Source organism: Suhomyces tanzawaensis (assembly GCF_001661415.1).
Source record: "Suhomyces tanzawaensis NRRL Y-17324 unplaced genomic scaffold CANTAscaffold_1, whole genome shotgun sequence".
Taxonomy (NCBI): Eukaryota; Fungi; Ascomycota; class Pichiomycetes; order Serinales; family Debaryomycetaceae; genus Suhomyces; species Suhomyces tanzawaensis.
In genome coordinates, this window is record NW_017963636.1 from 1,857,337 (window position 1) to 1,875,899 (window position 18,563).

Consider the following 18,563-nt stretch of genomic DNA (forward strand, 5'->3'; position numbering starts at 1 on the left):
AGGGAGAGTAATTCTTTTTACCAATAATAGATGAAAAAATTTCGAATATGTCTATTTCGAGGTAATCTCTATTGGCCGTTCTGCTTTGCCATCTATCAACTATATACATTTAATATTAGCTCATGCTAAGTACTTCATGGCGATCTCGTAGATATTGAAAAACGCCATACTGACCAAAAACGATCTTGTACAGGTGATGCCGACTCCCTTGTACAACCTCCTGTCAAAGCTGAGAATGGGACGCTTGTTCAATGGTAAGGGCTCTAATCCGTGTTCCTTGCGCAAGATATTGGCAATAATATCCTTTTGGAACAACGACTTGGCACTGTCGATGGGGAACATCACGGCAGAGGCGACAATCCCTGCCATACCTCCACCCATCAGGATGGAAATGGGCGACGACTTGGCTGGGTCCAGGTTGATAAGGGCATTCATGGACCATTTGGTGGACTCGTACACCGAGTAGTAGGTCGCTGAAAAAAGGGCATCACGGCCCATATGGTACCGGAGACCCGAATACAAGCCTCCAAGGCCCTCGTGCTTGACAATCAGCCTTACAATATCTCCTGTGGAAGCACTGGCAGTAGCATTGACCATGGATGGTGTGTGAACCAACTTTTCCAATTGGGCATAGACTTTGATGAATTCAAACGGACAGGCAAAGAACGAAATCGTCACTGCTGTCATAGCTCCCGAGGCGAAACACACAGGGATGTTACGGATAAATGGATGGGCTGGAGTGCCCGTAGATCCAGCGTAGAGGGTATCGTAGGTCCATGGCTTTATCTTGGTGAACAAAGCCACGTTTGCAGACTTGGTGAACGCTGACGAGAACAACGGAGCGTAGATGCCTCTATAGAACCCATTTACACCCTCCTTAGCGTATGTCTTGCGGATGCAGTCAAATACGCCTCTGAATTCCTTGTGGGCCTGGAGTCGAGTCTTGACGGTGTCGAGAGGAAATCCGATAAAAGTGGAACAAAAAGAGCAGGCGTAGGCGAGGATGGAGCCCTTGAACGGGCGCAACGGCTCTGGGAAAATGTGGAACGCGTTGGAGGTGTCGATTTGCCCGGTGATGGCAGGAATGCTACCGTTGTTGGAGGCCATGGTGGATCCGAAGCGATGATCTGGGACTGGTTAGTTTATGATGCTCCTTTGCAGAATGATGCACGTGCAGCTGTTGTGGAGGAGGGAGAGCTTTGGGCTGGAGGATAGGTGGAAGCAGATGTTCCAATGGGGGATTAGGGCGTGGTTGTTTAGTGCAGAGCGTCGTAGACTTGACATTAAACGGTCCGATAAGCACATCGCCGTGGAGTGCATATAGTCCGAGTCCGCGATGACTCTGAGACGTGAGTCAGTCTGACTCACGGATGGGTTAGAGCGCTTTCTGGGGACGATATTGGGAAGGGAGGGCCCTCGAAGGGGCACTGATGGAAGGGGAGGATTATGAAGTAACTTGGGTATAAATTGGCCGGTTTATCTCCTGATTTTACCAGTATGATGAGAATTGTTATCACGGATTGAGCCTTCGAATAATATACCACGTGACTCCTCTTTGTAATAATCGCTAAGCGATAGGGTGGCATATTGTCAGCTTCTGTTTGTGGCAAGCCCGAATGGATCCCTCTATGCAGTTTTTGTGAGATGCTGGCGATCAAGTAACATGATGATGTTTTTACAGCTTTGGCACTACGGCAATGACTAACTAACTAATTACTACAGGTATTATAGTTTTATGATCGATTTTGGTAGTATGGTTGTTATGCATCTCTCTTGGATTCTGAGGCGAATTCTAAGCTGGATACCTCTTAGGTGCAATTTGTAGAGTTTTGGAAGTGTGGCTAGGGACCAGCCTAGATCAATGCTCAAGTACTGGTTAGATATATTGCACAGTCTCAATCACTATTTTTCCATCAAAATGATTTTAGAGACATGAAGTCTTCTTTGTAAACTCTTTGCATTAATACCTCCATGGCCCCACAAATCGTGCTGACTCCACAAGCTGAGTATTCATCTACTTTACATTGCTATCGCAACTGTACAATTTCTTATTTTCTCACTTGACCTTTTATTAGTCTATATATACAAGAACCACAGACCTGTGTCAGTCACTGCTGATTAGGCAGGCCCGCCACACGACTCATCCAGCTGTCATAGTGCCGAAATATTAAAATAATGTGCTCTTCCCCAGAGTCGCTCTAGCTCCACACAACTCCCGTCTAGTAACCCCTTCTTCTGGCGTCTTGGACCTGGCCCATCAATTCCTTGAAACCATCGCTGAACTTACGTCTCCACCATTCTCTTCTCTTCTGCTTGGTGTACTTGGCAGGACGGATGTGCCTACTCTGGATGTTCTGCAAATATCTGATCTTGTTGTTGATGTTTATGCCGTTCAAGCTGTAGAGAGCTTTGCCAATACTGTTGTAGTGGACGTCCACGGTTCTTCCAGCGATTGGGCCGTTTTGACGGATGCTCTTGGCTACGTCTCTTGGGTTGGGGACCATGTTTCCGAGTCCGTACTCGTTGTTCTTCTTGCCCAAGTACGAAGTCTCTGGGAGTTCTAACGAGCTGTTCAACAAGTCGTTGATGTCACTCACGGTGCTGGCGTTCTCCTGGCTTCCCTTTTTGTTGGACTGTTTGACAGCGGCGTTCAACTGGTCAAAACTGGAGTTGAAACGGGCAGAATTTATGCCGAAAACTGGCTGGACTCTGGTGTGTGTCAACGCACGGAGAGCAGGTGCTCTAACGAAGAAGGACATGCTTGTGTGGACGGTTTCGATGTGTAGTCTTGCAAGCGTGGGAAACTAAAATTTTATGGACGTGCGACATGGGTGTCGCGTGCGTGTCGCATGCGCGACATGATCCCTGTCATGAGCCCGCTGTCTGCGACATCACACCATGGGGTAGACAAGGCTACCATATGGCGTTCACCACGACACCCGGGCCCCATTCAAGATAGTACCCTGCTGAAAGATGAAAAATTTACTTGTTTCGAGCAGCGCAGCCAATCAGACACTTTTATTCCCTCCTCAGCCTCTCTCCAGCCACTGGATGTCGCGACACCTCTTCCGCCAGCCCATCCGCCATCTCGTGTGAGGAGTCGCCAAAGTTCCAGTCACTGTCTCCAAATCTTCTAGTCAATGTCGCTGCTCCTGATGCCGCTCTTGGGCTGGCACAGCAGGCCTATCAATCATTGCTCCGTCCCCTAGTAAGAATGTCGCGCTCAAAATGAGCAACTGAGAAACTCTCAATTGCAGCCAACTCTTCTTTCATGCCCTACACACCAAACATCGTCTCGACCGTGCTCTTCGAATCTTCGGAGGTGGTAGTCTTCAAGATTCCGCCAGGGCCCTCGAAGCTCGCCAAATGGAATCTCAATGAGTCCAATGTCATATGGAGAGGCAGCATCAGGTTGGTGGAGCAGGAAGTGATCCAGGAGGAGACCAAAGAAACCAGAGAGACCAACGACAACTACGACACACACATACAAGGCGAGCTATTGACCTCTGTTCTGGAGAACTCGTCCACTAGCTCCACGGCAGTCGACGGAGATCACTCGCCTGATCCCTCACCTGATCCCTCGCCGCCGCATCAGGGCCTAAGGGCGAAGATCGAGCTCTTCAACACCCAGACCATTCCGCCTTCTGTAGGCAGCTTGACCAGCGTTAGAAAAGACACACAGTGGGCAGAAGTATGGTACAATCCAATAGACAGAATCGCCTCCGAGGGCATCAAAATCGCCAATAACGGACAAGATACCGTTCAGATCACCGAATCTTCCAGATACTACAAGATCGTGGCCCAGCTTCCACAGACGGGCTACCATCCAAGAGCCATTGACGACGATGACCTCGATCTCCTTCAGATCGGTCTAGGTTTGAAATTCCGGGAGTCGTACCAGGCAATATCATTTAGTGAGAGCTTGAACTTGTATAGAAGAAGGTACAGAAACTTCGAAGAGCAGTACAATTCCGATATCAGAGCATTGGAGAGGGGAATTGCAAGGAAATCTTTGTACCAGCACGAAAACTTGCCCACCATAAGTGAAGATGGGGCATCCAGTGAAAATGGAGAAGATGACGAATTTGATGAGTTTGTGTCTGCAAGCTGAACACCTTTGAGATGAGGATGATTGATGTATTAATCTCTGAAGACTAACCTATGTCGCAAACAGAACTACAATTACGGATTATGAAACGATTACTGGTGATGTGGGGTCTCCCGAAAAGCAAGATCGAAGATCAAGTGTGCTAACTTATTGTCTACGCGTGATGAAATTACCTTTATTACCCATTCTATAAATTATTGATTCCGCAGACTGTTCTGAGCCATTAATGCTTTTTCTTATAGTACATCTTTTGGATCAATGGATGGTGCTCTTTCAGCTCTCTCAACTCCTTGTTCTTGTTCTTGCTGTACTCGATATAAGCCATATCCTCACCACCTGCCAAACCAGCCAAGGATCCGGCTTGTCTAGTAGCGCTGGACTGCTCCATTTTCATTCTGTCTTTCTTAGAAATAAAGTTGGTGTCAACATCATCTCCAATCTCCACACCAGCAGCGCTCTCGTTCTTCAAGAGAACTTGCTGTAACAATTCTCTTCTTTCTCTAGCTGAGGCATACGCCAAGTCTGGTAATTGTTCCATTCCACTTAAATGAGTAATGACTTTGAAAGCATAACCTTGATCGACTAAGAAAGCTTGTCTTTTAGTAGAGTAGTACATTTCCTGGGTATCCTTGGAAACCAATGAGTAGAAAAATGCATTGAAACCCTCGTCGTTTCTTCTTTTAGCTCTCAAGATTCTACCTAATCTTTGAGCTTCTTGTCTTCTAGAACCATAATGGGAAGAAATCTGAATCAAACAGGTAGCTTCTGGCAAATCGATAGAAGTGTCACCAACCTTTGAGAGGAAGATTGTGTTGATTTGATCGTTGTGTTGGAAATTTTGCAAAATCTTCATTCTTTCCAGCTGAGGAGTAGAGCCGAAAATAAATGGCTTACCCAACTTCAAAGCATATTCTTGCAATGCATAGACATTGTCACTGAAAACAATGATCTTGTCACCTCTCTTTTCGTGGTAGTGGATCAAAAACTGGCATGCCTGGAACTTGGTAGGATTCATAATGTACAAAAGCATTCTCTTACGAGCAGATTCTCTTAAGTATTCCTGGTAAAATTCGGAGGTCATTGGACACCAAACCTCTGCACACTGAACATTGGCAATGTGTCCCTTCTGAGCCAAATCCATCCAGTTGGCCTCGTACAACTTTGGACCAATCAAGAAATTCAAATCTTCAATTTTATCGTCCTCTCTGACTAAGGTAGCTGTGAGCCCCAACTTCGCGTGCGCAGCGATGGTAGTGACCACTCTTCTAAACATGGCAGCTGGAACCACGTGAACCTCATCAAGAATAATGAAACCCCATTCTCTCGAACGAAGGAAATCCATGACTTTCTGAGAATCGTGTGACCTATTTCTGGTATTGGCCACCATTGAATATGTCGAAACAACCAACCCCGACTCACTGGTAAACATTTCCTTATTTTCAGAAGTGAAAACGGCCACGTTTTCTGGCTGGATAGTACACCATTGCAAGAATTGTTGTCTCCATTGCATAACAGACACCGAAGACGTACACAACACAATAACGGATTTACGAATGGTGCATGCAGCCGTGATACCAACCAAAGTCTTCCCGGCACCGCAAGGTAACACGATAATTCCCGATCTGGCACGTCCATTACCAAACATCTTCGAAAGAGACTTTTCCTGGTAGGGTCTGATTTGGGTGGAAGGCTTCAAGTCGATCTCGAGGTTGGGGTTTCTGCTATCGTTTCTGAAATCGTACTCTTCTAAAACCGGATAATCGATTTCTTGACATCTTCTCTTGACAATTTCCACCGATTCGTGGGATATCTCGAACGAGTGGACAGTATCTATATCGTCATCTTCCTCGCCGTCTTCCTTTCCTATGACTGAATTAAATATATTGTCTTCTTTCGACTGTTCTGCTGTCTTGTCCTTGCTCGTTCCTGGGATTTGTAAGTCTCCCTGGTTGGGGGCAGCTGACTGAACCAATCCATTGTTTGAGCCCTCCGAGAACTGAATTCTCAAAGGCCCCAAAATAGGGTCTTTAAGAAGCATCTGTAAAATATCTGCTTGTGTGCTTTCGACGAAGTATCTGTTATCCTTCAAGACCAACTTGACTTTACCGTAACTGACGGTAGCATCTCTGATAAACCGAACGATGGAATCTGCCACTGGCACCTTGGATAATCTGTTAAGCACGGAAATGATGTCTTCTGTTTCAAGACCCACGGAAACTGCTGCGTAGAGTGAATATGCTGTGATCTTGTACTCGTGGATATGTGAAGGTCTGGAGATTGGCTCGGCAATGGTGATCAAAAAGTCCTGTGCTTGTTCAGCCAACGGGGAGAACGATTCTAAGATGATCCTTCCGTCGTTGGGGGATATCCAAAGTGGGCGTGAGAAATGATCAGGCTTCAACTTGAGGTAGGAGAAGTCAGTTTTGCCAAAGGCCCGGGAAACGGCGTCGGGAATGTAATCAGGGGGAATATCTGGGGTCAATTCAATCATTTCTTCATCAGAGAAGTGGGTGTCTTCAAGTTCAGTCTTGGCTCGCTCCATGAAGTCCTGAGCCCTCTTCTTCTTGGCCGGATTGGCGGAGCTGGCGCCTGGATCACCAGAGGCTGCTGCCTTAGGTCTTCTCTTTCTAGGAGCACCGTAGCTGACATCATCGTCCTTCTGCTTGTTGACGTATCCGTCATCGGAGGAATCGTCAGAGAAGTTTCCAGCCTCAAGCTCAGCGTAGTTGACTTCACCTGGGCGGCGACTCATGGTTAAGATCGGACTGGGTGGTGGTTTTTAACCCTGGACGCTGTGGCAGAACTGTACGGCGGGATGGGACAGTACTTGGAGTCTAAAGGACGGCTGTCGAGACTCGTGGATACTGGGAAATATGGCCGTTGATGGAGGAATTAATGACGCCAGTAGCAAGGACTGAAAAGTAGTGGTGAGTTAGTAATGCTAGGTCGTGCGAGAAGCGGTGGAGGGCTAGCGAGGAATTATGCGCACTAGCACGAGACACACCTCTCCACTGGCCTCTTTTCTCTGTAAGTTCCCCCTAAGTTCGCATGTCGATCTCGCTATCATTCGCGCCTTCTCGCTGGCTCTCGCTAAGTCTCTACCGTGACCTTACACCACTACTTGTCCTATTCTAACATCAATTATATGAACTAAATATGCTTCTACTGCTCTCTATTATACACTAATCAGTAAACTTGTACGATCCGGAGGCCAAGGTGATGGAACCTCCCCTGTAAGCACCCTTCTTCATCTTGTTCTTGTTCTTGGTGAAGTCTTTGCCCCTGACTTGCAATAACTTTTCACTGGCCATTTCTCCCCAGGTTCCAGCTGCGCCCTTGTAGGTGTTGTCTTGCAATGCCTGGTTCTCAAACGAGATCTTGGATCTGTCGATTCTCGAGAAATGTCTTCTTTGGCCTGGTTGCAATTCTGGCTCTGGAGTTGCTGCAATGCCAGGAGAGGCAGATCTGGAGGAAATCGACTCGGTCTGCGATGATGCTAACTCCACCTTTTGTTTCTTGATGGCTGGTGGAGGACTGGCCTTTCTCTTGTTGGAGGAAGAGTCCGATTCAGAGTCCGATGAGCTGGAGTCAGAGTCGGAGTCGGAATCCGAGGAGTCTGAGGAGTCTGATGAATCAGAATCGGAATCGGATGAATCGGAATCAGATGAGCTGGAAGAGTCGGAATCAGAATCAGAATCGGACGAGCTGGAAGAGGAGTCGGAATCAGAATCAGAATCAGACGAGCTGGAAGAGTCTGAGTCAGAATCAGAGCTGGAAGAAGTGTCCTTCTCTTCCTTCTGCTCTTCTTCTTCTTCTTCCTTTTCTTCGGCTTCGGCTTCAGAGTCAGAGTCAGAGTCACTAGAATCAGAATCGGAATCGGAATCAGAGGAACTAGAACTAGATTCGGATTCGGATTCGGAATCAGACGAGCTGGAGCTTGAATCAGAATCAGAATCAGAATCAGACGAGCTGGAGCTTGATTCAGAATCATATTCTTCCTTCTTGTCTTCAGCCTCAGCCATTTCTTCGTCCTCATCCTCGGAGTCGCTGGAGTCGCTAGAGTCGCTCGAATCAGAGTCGCTAGATTCAGAGTCGCTGGAGTCGTCAGATCCAGATTCGCTCTTCATTTCATCATCCAAGTCCCCAATCAAATCTTCCAACTTGTTGGTGACACTGCTCAACTTGACGGAGTCCGCAGCTACTTCTTTCTGGAAAGCCTTCAAGGTCTTTCCGAAGGCCTTGTCTCTAGACAAGTACTCTTCGATGTAAGCCAATACAGATTCTCTGGAAGCACTCATGGTTGTGGAGGTTAATGTGGTTGAGAAAGTGAAGATGAGATGAGAAAAATCTTTGTGGTCACGTGCGCGATAACGACATGGTAGCGCGGCACTGCTGGGGTGGTCTGTGATAACTGCCCCTTGGTCCAAGCTTTCCTATCAAGTATCCATTTAGTCCTAGTACATGGTGAAACTCTTGATATTTGGCTTTTAAGATCTTCCATAGTGACAAGTGGTCCATTCGTGATCTCTCTATTTGTCATAGTCTTACCCCAAATACCTAATTGGATGCGATGCTCTTCAATTGCAAAGGAGCCGTGGGTGCTTATCTGGTGCTCTAACTAAGAGAAGACTTGATCTGTTTATTTTCTTTGTTCAACATTCTTAATAAACCCTACAGAGATTTTCAACCCTTTTTGCACCCAAAGTGCTTCGCCTCTAGCTCCTTTGTGATGGTTCTAGTCACTAGGATGATCAGCAGCATGATTCGACTGTCTAAAATCATAAAGATTTCGAATAAACCTCGGGTTTTGATCAAAATTCCTATGGTAATACTCAGGACGCAATTAATTGTCAATAACAGGCAACAATGTAGCCCATGGCTCTCTAACGATACATATCAGGTCACCGTCAGTAAGTGAAAAATCGGATGCAAAGGTTGTTACATCGAGTGATGAAGTTCAATCTTTCGAGTCTATTAGATAGTTTCCTAATCCAGATGTCTCTCATTTTTTATTGTATCTGGTATAATAAGGAGATGCATTCGCTATTGAACAATTACAACAACTCCCTCCGCTGTATGTTTCCGGATGGTAAAACTCGGGGGATTTAAACCATGAAGAGAAACATTCTAACTGAGCCTACTGTGAATTTATAAAGAAGATTTCAGGTGACAGATGCTGGCTCTGTGATATACACACCTACACTGTACAAAGTATTACTTGGATTAGATCACACTTTCCTGTGAGCCTATAGCCTTGCATTTAGTAGCGCCCTTTCTTCCATAATTGACCCCAACAATTGGACAATCAACTCCGGTTCTTCGGCATGAACCATATGGGTTGCTTTGGGGATAGAAATGCCTCTATGTACCCTTTTAAGCAACAGAATAAGCTCTTGGGTGTGCTTAGTATTTGCCTGATCATTCTCCACCGATATTGAAAACACGGGAATGTTGATATTGCTAAAACATATCCTGGAGTGTTCGTTGTTGAACCCACGATAGAAATATAACATAATCAGGGCCTCGGTAGTGGTGTTCAACTGTATCTTATCTCCACTAGACACAGAAGTGAGGTCTGATGGTATTTCATCTTCCACCATATTCTTCAATATCAGAGGGTGGCACTTATAATAGAACCCATTGCGACGGTACATTTGGAAAACTTCTTCACGGTACTTGACTGGGTCCTCGACGCATATGGTACTGTTCATAAATCCCTTGTATATCCATTCAGTAATGGTATTGTTCTTGAGCTGGATTTCGTCTGGTCCCAAGTACACCACGGCATTGATAGCCACGCACGAGTCAAATAGGCCCTGATTATATGCTGAAGCATAGAGAGCCGTGGTTGCACCAGCCGAGTGGCCCACCAAGATATTCAATTTGGGAGTTTGGCTAAAAAACACCGAAGCTTCGTCCTTTGTGGCTACCTTTATGATATCAAATGCTCCGTCGTGCCAGTCGTAACTCTGGCCTAAGCGTCCCCTGTTTGCAAACGCCGATTCACCATGGTTGACGGTGTCGATGGCGATCACAGTGCTGATCTGGAGCTTTCCTGAGCCACTAAATCGTTGGTAGAGTCTGTCGATGAGGTAGTGCCATACACCCTTGTTCATTCCAATTCCATGGACAAAAAGGACATTGACAGGCAATGCTGTGGCAGGAATGGGCATTCTCCTTCTGTAGCGGCGATATGCCAACTTTAGTGCTTTCGGAGAATCTGGGGTAGGATTTTTCAAGTATGCACCTGGAGACCGGTGAAGATATGCATCAGTAACTTCAGTAGAGTAGGTGTAATATGGAGAAGCATCAGGAATCATCGATTTCGAGGTCTGGATAGGGTGGGGGATATTTTTGACCTTTTAATTACTAATGGCAGAATAGTATTGGAGATGGAAAAATATGCCATATCTCCATTGTCACAAATGCAAGAGGAATTGATTTGCGGCTTACCTTTCAAATCCAAATAAGGGCTCGTGATGAAAGATAATGCCATCATGCGGCAGCTACGCTTTAATTACAGTTCCTAGTCTGTTCTTCTTTTAATCCATTCTATCCACAAGTACAGTAACTATTCGCCCCCTGGGCCAATAGTTACGACCGTGGCTAAATATCTAGTTTAAATTCCTGGAAAATCATATTATTTGCGGCCTTAGGCACCGAGACATTTACATTGGAGGTGAGATCATAACTTGGCCAACGCATTTGCGGGAACAGTAAGCTTCTCAGCTCCACTCAAGGAAAGAAGGTCACCGCGCTTGAGCAAGTCGAACTGTGTCTCCTTGATCTTGTGCTTGTCTCCTTGGTACTTGACCTCCTGCAAGGTTTCTCTTTCCTTCTTGAAGTCTTCCTGTCTCTTCAACACATAATCAACGATAATTTCCACGGTTTCGTCTGGTCTCTCGACGTTCATCATGTGCTGGCCCTCCTCCAGATCGAAACTTGAAATGAACCTTTCTTGGACGTGGCTCCTGAAGAAGGGAGCACCTTCTGGGAGGTTCCATGTGGCCTTCTTACCTGTGACATGGTGAACGGGGACTCTGATCAAGTGTTGGATTTCCATACAGAAGGGAATAGATACCGCAGACCCGAAGTAGCAGGTCATTTGGGCAAAGTTGGAAGCCTTGGTCTTGTAGTGTGTTTCGCCTTCCTTGTCCTTTTCCACGTGCAATTCGTCCTTCATAAAGTCTGCAAGAACTCGCTTGTCGAGGGTCTTGAAGATAGAGAACTTGGTGAAGTAGTCGTTGAAGTCGTCGAGCGAGTCGAAGTCGTCGAGAAGCAAGTTCGACAACTTGGAGAAGATTTTGGAAAACTTGGCTACGCTCTCGGGAGTTCCGTACACCACTGGCTCGATAGGCACGATGGAGTCGTAAAGGTCTGGCTCGTAGAACGCAGCAAGAATCACTCCATGGCCCCCAAACGAGTGGCCAATGGCGATTGTTCTGGACTCAAGTCCGTTCTGGAAGTCGCCTGTGGTGTTCTGCTCGTACTTGACCACAGCGTTGATATCCTTGCCGTGGTCTCCCCAGTTGCATACCCAGCCCAAATTGTTTGCATTCAACAACGCTGAGTCGCCATGGCCAGCAGCGTCGATGGACACCACGGAATCCACGTAGAACTGAGCTCCCGAGCGTTGGTAGAGCTGGTGGATGTGGTACTTCCAAACCGACTTATTCATACCAGTGCCGTGTGAAAACACGAAGTTGTACCGTATGGCTCCAGCTGGTGCTGTTTGGGTGTTCTTGTAGCGATTGTACACTAACTTGAGCTTTTCTCCAACGAGAAGCGTCGATCCTGGCGACCGAGGGAAAGCAGCATCAATGGTCTTGGTCTCGACTGTGTACGACATGTTGATGATAACTAAGATGTGCGGAGCTGGTGGCACTTATACGCACTTATACAGTGTCAGATACGATCTGTCTACCCCAACATCGCACATGCATCCTCGGACTTTTTCTGGGGCATGAGGGGTGATGTGCGTGTGATAACTGGCTGCGAAAGGTTGATGGTGGCATTGGGTAGGCATTGGGTAGGCATTGGGAAGGCATTGGGAAGGCATTGGGAAGGCATTGGGAAGGCATTGGGAAGGCATTGGGAGTGCATTGGGGAGGTATCGTGAAGTATCGTGACGTATCCGGAAGGTGAATCGTGGAAGGGTAACGCTCTTGGGCTAACGGTGCTCTTTGTAAGAGAGAGCTGGGTGTATGGATGGCATAAAAGGTGGCCTTGGGGGCCTTGGGGGCCATTCGAGCCTTGTTTAATAAGGGCATTCCTATTCAAACATATCCTTCTATTCAACATACATTACTAAATTCATAAATAAGGATAATTTAATAACCTGGATGCAAATACTCTCCCAAAGAAAGTTTGCCACTAAAGGACGTTTGACCCTTTGAGATCTGGACAAACATCGGGACTACATGAAGCGACTCTGGTTTACCACTGCATATTGCCATTCTGGCGACTATCCTGTCAATTCTTGTATGAAAACTTCTTTTCATGAATCACCAAAATCAATTGGCAAATCCTGCCAATATCGCCCCAAACGAGACGCTTGAGCGATGTTGCAAACCAACAGCAGATCAGGCTGCGGGCCAACTGATCAGCTGCGGCCCGAACCTCGTCATTGGGTGCTAAGATACCACTGTTCGTGGTCGCAAAACCCTACTATTGGTCACGTGATCACCACTATATGCGTGGAACCCCACGGTAAAAATCTTCATCATGACCAAACCACAGATCCTCAGAACCGTTGCCCAAGTCAGGCAGTGGAGACGCCAGGCGCTCTTGAACAACAAGACTGTGGGCCTTGTTCCCACCATGGGTGCGTTGCACAGGGGCCACCTCTCGTTGGTGGGCCAGTCGCTCTCGGAGAACGATCACACCATAGTGTCGATCTTCGTGAACCCTTCCCAGTTTGCACCCCACGAAGACTTGGACAAGTATCCCCGAACCGTGGACGAAGACTTGGCCAAGCTCGAGGGCGCTGAGCCTGTTCTGGCGTCCGCAAGCGCGGTCTCCAGGCAGGTATCTGCCGTGTTCATCCCCAAGGTGTCGGAGATGTACCCGTCAGGCATCACCATGGACGTCTCTCAGCAAAAGGGGGCCTTTGTATCGGTCGTAGGCTTGTCTGAGCAGCTCGAAGGTGTCACACGGCCCCAGTTCTTCCGGGGGGTCGCCACCGTGGTCACCAAGCTCCTCAACATCGTCACGCCTGAAAGAGTGTACTTTGGCCAGAAAGACGCCCAGCAGTGCGTGGTGGTCAAGAACTTGGTGAGAGACCTCCTCATCGACACTGAGGTGCGCGTAATGCCCACTCTCCGCGAGCCCAACGGCCTTGCCATGTCGTCGAGAAATGCGTACTTGTCGCAACACATGAAGGACGAAAGCTCGGTGATCTACCAGGCCTTGACCCGTGGAGAAAAATACTACTTAAACAAGTCCAGTGGAGATGTTGGTGTGGCATCGCTGGAGATTATCGACGAAATCAGGTCGGAGTTGGCCAGCAAAAATGGCTTCAAAATCGAGTATATTGCCGTCAGTGACCCCAACACGTTGGAGGACTTGTCTGTGGTGGTTCCTGGAACTGGGGCAATCATTTCCACCGCCTTGCGGGTGAAGAACGAAGAGGGTAACGAAATGAGATTGATAGACAATGTCTGCTTGCAGTGAGCATAGAGTGTAAATAGAAAACCGAGCTGCAAATGGAGTCACCGTGGGCGCTGACACAACGTCATCTTGTACATAGTTGAATACAGGCATATCCTTCCGGGCGTAGGACTCACATATGGTAGGTTGGGTACATATGTGTACAATACCACCTCCTGGTCAGAGCAATTTAATAAGGTTAATAGTGTCCCTGACCTATACTATTAGGTTTGGGATATGCATAATTGCATTTAAATTGAGTATGTATTGTTCAAATCATATTCCTTAAACCGAGTTGCATTAAGGTCGGACCCGGTGCTTATTGTAAATTCCGGAAAATTTGATCCTGATAAAACAAATTAAACTTTACACAAGAAGATAATTGGAGGTGCCGCAGATTTGGAGATCCCACGATGGCACCAGGAATTAATATATACTCCTGCACACTTGAGGTTTAAGTTTGATAACTACTATCTTAAACCCTAACCTTCCACCGATAAGAACTCCTCAATATCGACGCATGACTTATTTTAATATACAGTAAACTAATTTCCCAATGCTTTGCCTACTCTCCGAACCCTTCTACCTCATAGATTTAGGCCCTGTTGCATACTCTTGGCATGGTCTCCGTCAGTTCGTGTTCCATTGCAATACTATACTTCCAATTTTCTATTGAAACACTGCTAGATGGCTCTGCGCTTGAAACTAATGTTTTTAGCTTCAATCTTATTTTTACCTCTCTTCTTAACTTCCAGTTGCTTATTTCTAATTATCTCCAAGTCCCGGGCAATTTCTTTCTCTGTCTCGTGTTTGCTTCTGTAGTCAAACTCAAAATCAATGCCCCCTCTTCTGAAGTGATCTGAAACGTCGAAGAATTTGTACCCAAATTCTAGCAACCAGATCGGATTGACACAAGTCACATAGTTCATGTATTCTTTGGAAGTCAACACCAACTCGTGATAAACGACATAGCCTCCATTGCTCAAACTGCTCCCGTTTAATGCACTGGTTGGGTGCAAATACATCTTCATGTACGAGTGCCTCATGTTGATAAATTCAGGACTTCCTCCAAGGTTGACCTTGGAGAGCTTGGCCAGCTGGTGATAGAATGATGCAGCCAAGCATTTCTTGACATCCTCGTCATTTTTGGACCGGAATAACGGTAATTTGTTTGCTTTCGTGATCAATAAGATCTGCTTTCTAATATCTTTCGCTCGGAGGAGTGACTTCAATTGGAGAAAATTCTTGTTGCACCAGCCATTGATTTTGGAGTAGTTACCTTTGACCTTCCCAAGATTGACTTCCCATTGGTTGTAGACATTGACCAAGGTTAGATGATCCGACTCACTTATATAAAACTTTTCACGGGCAGCGTCGGCTTCTCTGGCTCTCTCCTTGGGCCTAATGAATATACCAGGCACCGAGAGCATCGACACAATTGTAATTATTTCATCAGAACAATGAAACGCTGAATCGCATGATAAGAGGATAAGTTTGGCCAATGAAGGCTCCATTGGAAAGTTAGTCATGGAGTGGCCCAAAGCTGTAAGATCACCATAATTGTCGACTGCCCCCATTGACCATAAGTCGTAAAGGGAGGAAGCTAGGAGGTCCATAGGGGGAGCATCAAGGAAGGGGAACTTAGTGATATCGTTGATTTTCAACGACTTTAGCAACAACATTACGTTGGTAAGATTCGTTCTCTGGATTTCTGGAATAGGTTGAAGGTACATGTCTTCCGATGCCTTTTCGGTGTAAAGTCGATAGGCTGTCCCTGGACCGGTTCTTCCAGCTCTACCACTTCTCTGCTGGGCGTTCGCCAACGAAATGGGGATCATTTGAAGGGTATCCATTCCGAGCTTAGGATTATAAACCTTCATCTTGACAAGGCCTGTGTCTATAACGTACCTTATTCCATCCACTGTCAAAGATGTTTCAGCAATGTTTGTAGCCACCACAACCTTTCTTCTGAACCTATCTGGTGGTGCAAAGATTTTTGCCTGAAGATCGGCAGGAAGCGTGGAATAGATGGGGAGAATATCGAGAGGTGGTGGGTTTTCCAAAGTGTCCAACTTCTCCTGAATAAGGGCGCAAGTAGTCTCGATATCCTCTTGACCAGTCATAAATACGAGAATATCACCCGAAGATGACCATGTTTGTTCCCCGTCCTCTGCTAGAACTACCTTTCCAGTTCCCAAGTGTACTGTCAACACTTGTTTCACTGCTTGTTCCACATAATCTCCACCACCCTTACCAAACAACACGTCCACTGGATAGGTTCTTCCCGGAATAGTAAACCTGGGAGCTTGGCCAAAGTAGTTGATGAAACGTTCCGCGTTCATGGTGGCACTTGTGACTATTAACTTCAAGTCCTTTCTCCGTCCCAACAACTGCCTGAACAACCCTAATAGCACATCGGTATTGAGCGATCTTTCATGGGCTTCGTCCATAATGATACACGAATACTTCTCAAGCATCGGATCCGCCAAAAGCTCCCGGAGAAGAATACCTTCGGTCATATACTTTATCATGGTCTTGGTAGGGTGAGTCTTGTCCTCGAATCTGATGGAGTAGCCCACTTCCTCCCCAAGTTTACACTTCATCTCCTCGCTCACTCTTTTGGCCACAGACATCGCAGCCACCCTTCTAGGTTGGGTGCACCCAATCATACGGTGAGTACTACTGCCTGTGAATCCTTCCTCGTAGAGATATTGTGTTAGCTGGGTCGTTTTACCCGAACCTGTTTCACCTATAACGATAGTGACTTGATTTTCACTGATAGTCTTGATGAGGTCGTTCCGGACCGCAAATGCTGGAAGGGCCTTGCGTGCCTCCTGAACTTCCAATTCCTTTTGCTTTAGACTGGATTCGGGTCTTTCTCTCTCAGAGGCAGTTTCTTGTCTTCGCGTCTGCTCAGATTCTGGCTGAGCCTGTTCGGTTTGACCCGTGCGTTCTTTCGCTCTTTGGCCCCTTTCGTGCTTCACTCTTCTATCTCTCACCACATGGCTGCCTTGTCTGGCCATGATCGCCAATTCAGAGCCAGGATCTTTCACTGGGTTTATCGTGGGTCCAATTCCCCTCACACCTCCCTCTAATTGCAACGTCAAATGACTCTTTGAGTCCTCCAAAAAGGGAGGAATCAAGCTGTGCGAGACAATAGGGATCCTGCTCTGGTCAGATTCTTCGTCATTCTCTCGTATCACCCTTCTGGGACGACTTTCTGCTCTCGGTTCATCTATATCTTGTACTTCGGTATATCCATCGTCTTCGTTGGTATACCATTCTCTGTCGTTTTCAAGAGACTCGATCTGATCTTGTAGTGCCAGGAAATTGAACTCCGAGTCGTCTGCAAGCGATATATCATCTTCTTCCTCGTGGTTCAAATGTTTCCGCATTCTGTCCTTTTCGGCCAATTGCTCCAATGAGATAACGTCATTCTGTATTTTATTTGGAGTTTCCGTATACTCAATTTTGAGGGGTTTGGAAACTTCTGGGACCACGCCTTCTGACTTAATCCTTAACGCATCTTCCTTCTTGATTTTCTTGAATTTGAAACCAGAGAGCGGTTTTGGAGTGGTTTCCTCTGGGTTTTCATCATCATCACTAAATGAAAGCAGTATTGGTTTGGAAGGTTTTGGTTTCCTCTTCGAAATAAGAGTCTTGGGCTGGGCCAAGATGTCTTCCTCTTCATCGTCATCAAACAGAAGAACGAGTGCCTTTTTCTTATCTTTCCCTACTGGCTGCGGGGCTGGTTTGGAAACAGTCAGAAGCTTCGTGATCAGATTCACTGAAACTTTTTCAATACTCCCTATGTTGTCATTAATCAAATCAAAAACCTCCTTGCAAGCATCTGGATCTGATAATCCGATGGTGCTGAGATATATCGAGAACGTCTGGAGTGAATTGTTCTTCTTATAAAACGTGACAAGCGAGTGCACAAGGTTGGGGTTGACTGGCTTATTAAGGAGAGTAGCAAGCCTGCTTGCGATTGTGTCGATGATGGTGGAGGCCATCCTTGAAAGCCCATAATGTCAGTTCCGTTTGCAAAATGGCCATCGCATACTGGCACGCGTGATCTCAGTCACATGACTCAACATCCGCATTAACTATTTCCCAGGCATAAATGGGTCTGGATGGCCATACAGACTACACTATGCCAATGGTCCAAATACCGTCCCTCCTCCACAAGCGACTAGGGACTTACTTCAAGTATCATGTGACCGCTCGTGTCAAGATCACTCCTCCGCCAAGCAGTCCTGCCGAAGCAAAATTCCTTTACGACTCGTTTAGCCAGCTCGGAAATCTCGAATACTTCAGCATTCCTCGAGACAAATCGGGTTTCTCCATATATGACAACTACATCCACTTGGTTTACAACCCCTCAAAGCAGCAGTCGCTTCTTGGGTCGGCATACTTGAGGGAAGAAGCGCACTGGGAAGAGGGAGAGCATGAACTCAGAATACACCAGAAAGCGATAGTAGACAAGTTAAGACACACAATCGCATTGCCCCGGTACTCATTTATCAAGGACGACTCTCAGTACTACAATGGAGAGGTGGAAATCCAATTCAAGCATCAGCTTCCTCTAGATGCTCTTAAGTATGACAAGAAGTACCAGATCACGTCATCCACCATAGAAAGCCCTTTTCTCACCCTAAAACGTGAACCCGAGTTCTCGCAGATAGATACGCTTAGAGGCAAGATACGACACAATTTTCAGAAGTTCCACAAGTTCGACGAGATACGGTGCTGGACTGGAAAACCAGAAGCAACTAATGAGATATATGACTACAGCAAGATGATTCTC

The 18,563-nt window shown here is 46.5% G+C and overlaps 11 protein-coding genes across 11 annotated transcripts; 4 read left to right on the forward strand and 7 right to left on the reverse strand.

The window, feature by feature from the left end:
- Positions 1-120: 120 nt before the first annotated feature.
- CANTADRAFT_4166 (uncharacterized protein) lies at positions 121-1,107 on the reverse strand (the record flags this gene model as incomplete). Its single annotated transcript, XM_020208876.1, has 1 exon — positions 121-1,107. One exon carries the CDS (start codon positions 1,105-1,107, stop codon positions 121-123), a length of 987 nt encoding a protein of 328 aa, XP_020067257.1.
- A 936-nt stretch (positions 1,108-2,043) lies between these two features.
- On the reverse strand, positions 2,044-2,759 carry CANTADRAFT_93328 (mitochondrial 37S ribosomal protein bS21m; the record flags this gene model as incomplete). Its single annotated transcript, XM_020211969.1, has 2 exons — positions 2,044-2,698; positions 2,729-2,759. 2 exons carry the CDS (start codon positions 2,757-2,759, stop codon positions 2,220-2,222), a joined length of 510 nt encoding a protein of 169 aa, XP_020067258.1. The 3' UTR covers positions 2,044-2,219.
- A 512-nt stretch (positions 2,760-3,271) lies between these two features.
- On the forward strand, positions 3,272-3,991 carry CANTADRAFT_35300 (uncharacterized protein; the record flags this gene model as incomplete). Its single annotated transcript, XM_020208630.1, has 1 exon — positions 3,272-3,991. A coding segment is annotated over one exon (720 nt), but the record flags the coding sequence as incomplete, so codon positions are not given.
- Positions 3,992-4,331: 340 nt separating this feature from the next.
- Positions 4,332-6,860, reverse strand: CANTADRAFT_4169 (TFIIH/NER complex ATPase/helicase subunit; the record flags this gene model as incomplete). The annotated part of the gene is made up of 1 exon (XM_020208878.1): positions 4,332-6,860. One exon carries the CDS (start codon positions 6,858-6,860, stop codon positions 4,332-4,334), a length of 2,529 nt encoding a protein of 842 aa, XP_020067260.1.
- Positions 6,861-7,290: 430 nt separating this feature from the next.
- Positions 7,291-8,485, reverse strand: SRP40 (Srp40p; the record flags this gene model as incomplete). Its single annotated transcript, XM_020211420.1, has 2 exons — positions 7,291-8,401; positions 8,481-8,485. The coding sequence occupies 2 exons, from the start codon at positions 8,483-8,485 to the stop codon at positions 7,291-7,293; spliced, it is 1,116 nt and encodes a 371-aa protein (XP_020067261.1).
- Positions 8,486-8,880: 395 nt separating this feature from the next.
- CANTADRAFT_135169 (alpha/beta fold hydrolase) lies at positions 8,881-10,611 on the reverse strand. The gene has a single exon (XM_020206266.1). It carries the CDS (start codon positions 10,426-10,428, stop codon positions 9,355-9,357), a length of 1,074 nt encoding a protein of 357 aa, XP_020067262.1. The 5' UTR covers positions 10,429-10,611; the 3' UTR covers positions 8,881-9,354.
- A 182-nt stretch (positions 10,612-10,793) lies between these two features.
- CANTADRAFT_4172 (triglyceride lipase) lies at positions 10,794-11,957 on the reverse strand (the record flags this gene model as incomplete). The annotated part of the gene is made up of 1 exon (XM_020208880.1): positions 10,794-11,957. The coding sequence occupies one exon, from the start codon at positions 11,955-11,957 to the stop codon at positions 10,794-10,796; it is 1,164 nt and encodes a 387-aa protein (XP_020067263.1).
- Positions 11,958-12,832: 875 nt separating this feature from the next.
- Positions 12,833-13,780, forward strand: PAN6 (pantoate--beta-alanine ligase; the record flags this gene model as incomplete). The annotated part of the gene is made up of 1 exon (XM_020211421.1): positions 12,833-13,780. The coding sequence occupies one exon, from the start codon at positions 12,833-12,835 to the stop codon at positions 13,778-13,780; it is 948 nt and encodes a 315-aa protein (XP_020067264.1).
- A 329-nt stretch (positions 13,781-14,109) lies between these two features.
- CANTADRAFT_135576 (DEAH-box RNA helicase) lies at positions 14,110-16,437 on the reverse strand. The gene is made up of 2 exons (XM_020206268.1): positions 16,310-16,437; positions 14,110-16,124 (listed from the first exon to the last, which is right to left on the reverse strand). Coding segments are annotated over exons 1-2 (1,686 nt in total). The 5' UTR covers positions 16,311-16,437; the 3' UTR covers positions 14,110-14,439.
- A 262-nt stretch (positions 16,438-16,699) lies between these two features.
- Positions 16,700-16,867, forward strand: CANTADRAFT_45008 (uncharacterized protein; the record flags this gene model as incomplete). Its single annotated transcript, XM_020209169.1, has 1 exon — positions 16,700-16,867. A coding segment is annotated over one exon (168 nt), but the record flags the coding sequence as incomplete, so codon positions are not given.
- A 1,096-nt stretch (positions 16,868-17,963) lies between these two features.
- On the forward strand, positions 17,964-18,502 carry CANTADRAFT_74717 (uncharacterized protein; the record flags this gene model as incomplete). Its single annotated transcript, XM_020211120.1, has 1 exon — positions 17,964-18,502. A coding segment is annotated over one exon (537 nt), but the record flags the coding sequence as incomplete, so codon positions are not given.
- Positions 18,503-18,563: the final 61 nt, after the last annotated feature.

Excerpts from the sequence above, each read along its gene's own strand:
- CANTADRAFT_135169 (XM_020206266.1), bottom strand. The coding sequence starts at position 10,428 with ATGATTCCTGATGCTTCTCCATATTACACCTACTCTACTGAAGTTACT.